Source organism: Melospiza georgiana, chromosome 8 (genome assembly GCF_028018845.1).
Source record: "Melospiza georgiana isolate bMelGeo1 chromosome 8, bMelGeo1.pri, whole genome shotgun sequence".
NCBI lineage: Eukaryota > Metazoa > Chordata > Aves > Passeriformes > Passerellidae > Melospiza > Melospiza georgiana.
The window spans coordinates 36,332,756-36,337,755 of NC_080437.1; the positions used below are offsets into that span (position 1 = coordinate 36,332,756).

General features: G+C 42.7%; 1 protein-coding gene across 11 annotated transcripts in view; it reads right to left on the minus strand.

The window, feature by feature from the left end:
• The window catches only part of EBF3 (EBF transcription factor 3), a 118,900-nt gene that overhangs the window by 29,207 nt on the left and 84,693 nt on the right, over positions 1–5,000 (minus strand). For 9 of the 11 annotated variants that reach the window (XM_058029278.1, XM_058029283.1, XM_058029276.1 and 6 more), the window contains 2 exons: positions 4,132–4,262; positions 3,483–3,609 (listed from right to left, as the gene is read on the minus strand). In XM_058029278.1, coding sequence (XP_057885261.1) covers positions 3,483–3,609; positions 4,132–4,262 — 258 coding nt within the window. Of the gene's footprint in view, positions 1–3,482; positions 3,610–4,131; positions 4,266–5,000 lie in introns of all 11 variants that reach the window. The other 2 variants (XM_058029277.1, XM_058029274.1) reach the window with 1 other exon arrangement.

The window sequence follows — 5,000 nt, forward strand, 5'->3', positions numbered from 1 at the left end:
GTGGTGGCGGTCGCACGCCAGGGTCCCCTGCAAGGGATCTGCTGCCTCCTGACAGCTTGGGGCATTGCCTCAAAGCCAAAGAAGCTGCCAAAATAGGGGCGTGCAACAAAAACCTTAGGGCGAGAGCTGCCAGCATGAAAAGTTCCAAGGGCCGCGAATCATCCTTTGAAACTGCTTTGGTATGCTCTAGATCAGGCTGTGCACCCTTTATTTGCTTGGGAAATTACACAAAACACAGAGGAAGCAGGAAGGCAGTGGCACAAACACACTGTAAACACAATCCTGCTGCTCAGCTGAGAGCAAACCAACAGAAGCTGCAGAGCTTAAAATATGTGTGTAAAGGTGCAATTTTATCTGTAACATAATTTCATTTCGAAGCATACAAATCACAATTTGCCATAATCAAATAAGGCTGCAGTGCTTATATTCTAATTAAAAAATAATCTCTGATATTTAATTTAGAAACCTGGAAGACTGTACCAGCAAAATTATGGCTACAACCTCCACCGACCACTCAATTTACCCACAGACAGCAAATTTTTCAGGTAGCACTTTTAAAATTAGTATTAAACAAGCAAACGCTGCACCGCTCGATATGCATTAAAACAAGTATTGTACCCAGTTATTAATTTGCACTATTCACTTTTAAATGCAGCAAATACCTCATTAATTTAATTTTAGGTGCCCACCAGTTTATATTGCATTTTACAGTCTAGAAGGCAATTTACTATTAACTGGCAATTACATACAGAATGATTGTTAATTCTGCTCCTAAGTGCTAGCTGCTTGAAAATTGTTATCTCTCTCTAATTTTTGACCTTCTTACAACAGGGGTGAGGTACACTGGGAATACAAAGGACTAGTAGAGAAGAGCCGGACATGTCATTTGTGACTCATTCTTTTAATTCACCGTGCTAATCAACTGAACTGCCACAATCTCCCAAGGTAATTGTATCTTTATAATAGTTGAAAGCAGCGGGCAAAAAGGCATGGATAGATGGGGAAAGGCCTTGCCTTTGCCTGCTGGGAGCTGGCGTGCTCCTGCTTCTGCGCCGGGCTAATGGGGGCTTTGGAGAAAAATCTGGAACTTTCGCATCTCCCTGCCCTGATGGTTTAATGTCTCAACTTGTGCGCTCACAAAGGCTTTGTGCACCACACTACACTCTTGTTTCATTATTCTGCAGCCTTGTTGCCCTATGGTCCACCTCCTGCTGGGAAGGTTAAATGTTAGAGTGCCAAGCCAGGCTGCAAGCATGGTGGGACACTGATGGGAAACAGATGCCCTGGGGACCCGGCCCCTCCCGCCGCCAGGCTACAGCATTTTCATTTTCTGAAATGCAGCAAGGCTTGGCTTCCCTCTCAATGGCAGCTGTAATTTCCAAAGACTATCTCAGCCACCCTATCACTCTGGGATAAAGCAAAGCAGAAGTTTCTCGGTCAGGCAGTCTCTGGCTTTCTCTCTCTATTTCCTTATTGCTGGGATATTGGCTTTTGTTTCCCTCCAAAGGTGTTCTAAATATCTGTTCCTGTTAAAGTGTTGTTAGTTACATAACTTTATTACAATTTCGTTCCAGTGGGAGAAACTCCTGACATTCTCATGATCCTTTTAAACATCTTTACTTGGCAATAAAGACAAAAGACAACCCCAGGAAGGAAAAAATGAATGGTTTGTTCTTCCAGTCCCATAAACATATTAGAAAGAGTTCCACTTCCACATTAGAAAGAACCTCAAAACAGTAAAATTAGCCACATTTGCAAAATCTGCTCCCCAGAAATCAGTCAAAAACATGACTCTAAAGCAAGTTAGAATTCCAGGCTCTGCCCTGAGAGCCAGACCGTCATCTGGTTCAAATCTGCGGCGCTTCCCTGCGCGCCGTGGAACTGCACCAGCTCCCAACAGCTCAAATATCTGCAACTTGGGCTGAGCCTGCTAATTCATTCATTTTTTATTTTGTTGGACACTTCTTTCAGCTTGTCATACTCAGCTGTAGCTTTGCATAAACTCTACACATATATATATGTGTGTGTGTGTGTGTGCGCGTGCGTGTGTATCTATGTGTCTGTATGTATGTATATATTTATATATATATATATGTATGTATAAAATATTGTTCATAAGAGCATTTCTAAGCCCACAACAGTGACAGCCCCACCTGTGCTCACCACCTTAGCAGCAAAACAACTCTGTCTTTTGGGATAAATCTGCCTCAAAAGCATCACAGCCACCACCATCCCATTTGGAAGCTCTGGTGAAACTCAATCCTAAAGATCAATAAATGCAAATATTCTCTCCTTCACCAGCCAGAAGTGAGGAACCCAGGTTTGGATGCCAGTGTTTTTGCTCAGGTTTTGATTTCTTTGGGAATAGAGAGAATATAGGAATCTCAGGTGCTACCATCACTTAAAAGTTCATTTCAACAATAGACATCAGGCAGACACAAAAGCATATCCAGGATGCATTAACAGTTGCAAAAGTCCTCCCTTAAAACTACCCAGGAACACACTTTTCCCATTAGATCTAAATTAATAGATAGAAACAGTTGCAGTCTAGTGGGAAAATATTCATCAAAATGCACATCATCTGCACATCATCTGCAATCTGCATTATCTACCCAATAAGCAGCGAGGGCTCTCCCCGAATCCCTGCAGTCTGTCGAGTAAACAGTTAAGGCTCTTTGTTTTCAAAAGAGAGATTGATTCATCAGATCAAATTTATTACCTAGAAATCTCGTCCAAAAGTACAGTAAATTAAATCGCTATTTCTCCCTTTTCCCTCCCTGCACCTCAGTAAAATTCATTGGAAAATGCCAGAAACACTCTAATACACATTTCAGATAAAAAGCAAGCAATACTTCATCCCAAAATAAGAATTTTCATATTAAAACCACTGCAAAACCACAAAGTTCCGACTTTTTCTTGTGCCGTTTTAAATTAAAATCAAATGTATTTAAAAGAATTGGCATAAATAAATCATTCCCAGCCTTACGAGTTTATATCCCAAGTTTTAGGTCTGAGGGAATCTTTAGAGACCAATTGTGAATAGGGTTGGATAAAGTCATTTGGATCCAACAACAGCTCCTTGAACCGATGCCTAAAACTTCAACTGAACCTTCGGGGAAGTTCAAGAAGTTTGGATAGATGGCCTGAAAAATATTTTGCATCACTGAGCACTTCTTAACTCCTTTTTCTGGCTGGAGGAGAGTAGGAAATACCATTGTTAATCTATTTCTGGCCAACGTGAAAACAGGAAGCAACAGACATCTTGTGAGGGAGCTGGATCCCATGGGACACGGGGACATTTTTGAGACCCAAGAGCTTGGATGGGCACCAGAGCTCCTGGGTGCCCATATGAACAGGTCTTTTGAGGTCCAGCTACCACCATCTACACGTCCTGCAAGACACATCCTATTTTAAACAGCATTTTTCACTCCTGCGTGTCAGGAGTCGCCATCCCAGGAGGAGAATGGAAACCACACACTCACCAGTGTAGACGAATCGGCCGGGAGCACCTTTGCAGAACTGTTTGGATTTGTAGGACAGAGTTACTTCAACAACTCCTGGAATGTGCCGTGGTGGTGTTTGAACTCTGATGGCGTGGGGTGTTATCAGCTACAAGAATCGTACAGAAAACATGCCTTAAATCAAGATGGCACTGATAAGGCTGATGCCAGCCAGTTCACATAATCACAGAAATGGCTTTCAATGGCGCTCCTTGTCTCCAAACTCTCCCTCCCATGCTGTCACGTTGGAAGATATGGGTTCTACAAGGGTTTTTTTCAGAAAAAGCTCTGTAAACGATCCTTGGTTTTCGTTTGCAGGAAAGGCCACAGGGCATCATTCATATGAAAATTGCCTCCATATGTCTCCTTAAGGCTACTCCTGGTAATTTTAACACTAATTGTCCAATTGTACTGGGAGACCTCCTGCAGCAAGTCTTCCACTAGAGGGCCATGAAGTGCCTCAAGTACATCCCCGGCCGGGCAGTCGATTGTCACACGCGAATTCATGGTTAAAAAGGCACCGTGAAACGAAACCTCATGATACCTCATGTCAATAGCCTATTGACAGCTTGTTAAAATCATTCATGGAAAAAATGTTACAGTTCAAAGCCCACCAATTTAGATAGCTTACCTCACTCCAGACCAACATAGTTCCAAACACGACTTGTAAGCCATCAAAGAAGTTGTCTCCGATTATGATGACAGTGGCCCCACCAGTAGTCCAGCCTTCACTAGGACTGATGGCCTTTATGCACGGAGTAGCTGCTTGTACAAGACAGAAAATCAAGACCTTAATACCCCTCCTTGCCCGACACGAGCTCTCTTCCCCAATGACAAACCATGCAAAGCACAATAGGAGGAAAGTGCACGATTTCTCCAGGAGGCACACAAAGGGCAACCGTATATCAGCATGTTGATGTATTTAAAGCAAACTATTAAATGTTTTATAAAGCAAAGGCCAAGCAGCAGAACACTGGTGAGCAAGGAAAAACTGGCTTGATATAGCAAATTGTATGTCAGGGCAAATATGGCTATTACAAATGATTAAGCATCGCATGCATGTGGCATGTCGATTTATCTGCTTTGCTGTACAGATCTAAGCAGAGTCAATCAAAAGGTTGTTGAGGGAGATGGAAGAGCAAATGCTCTGAATTTCGATTCCTCATAAGCAGCTAATTGGGTTGGGCTTTTTCATCCGCGAACTTTGCCTTTTGGTTCAAAACTTCATTTTCCTCTGTCACTCCGTAATTACTACTTTTCACTTTTCATCAGGAAAAAATCAAAAGCACTATATTAATACTTTTGTCAAAGGTACACATTTTACATCTAATATTGTTTGTCGACATGAATCCCTGAGCCATTTACTTGACCTCCCTTTGTCTCCAGAGTCCTCACATTTGCATGAGTTATTACAATGGTGCTGTGGAGCAGAGGTAGGCAGCAGCCAGCACCGGGCTCTCCATCCTCCCAACAGCCAGTTAGCTGCGGCGAGGCTGGGGC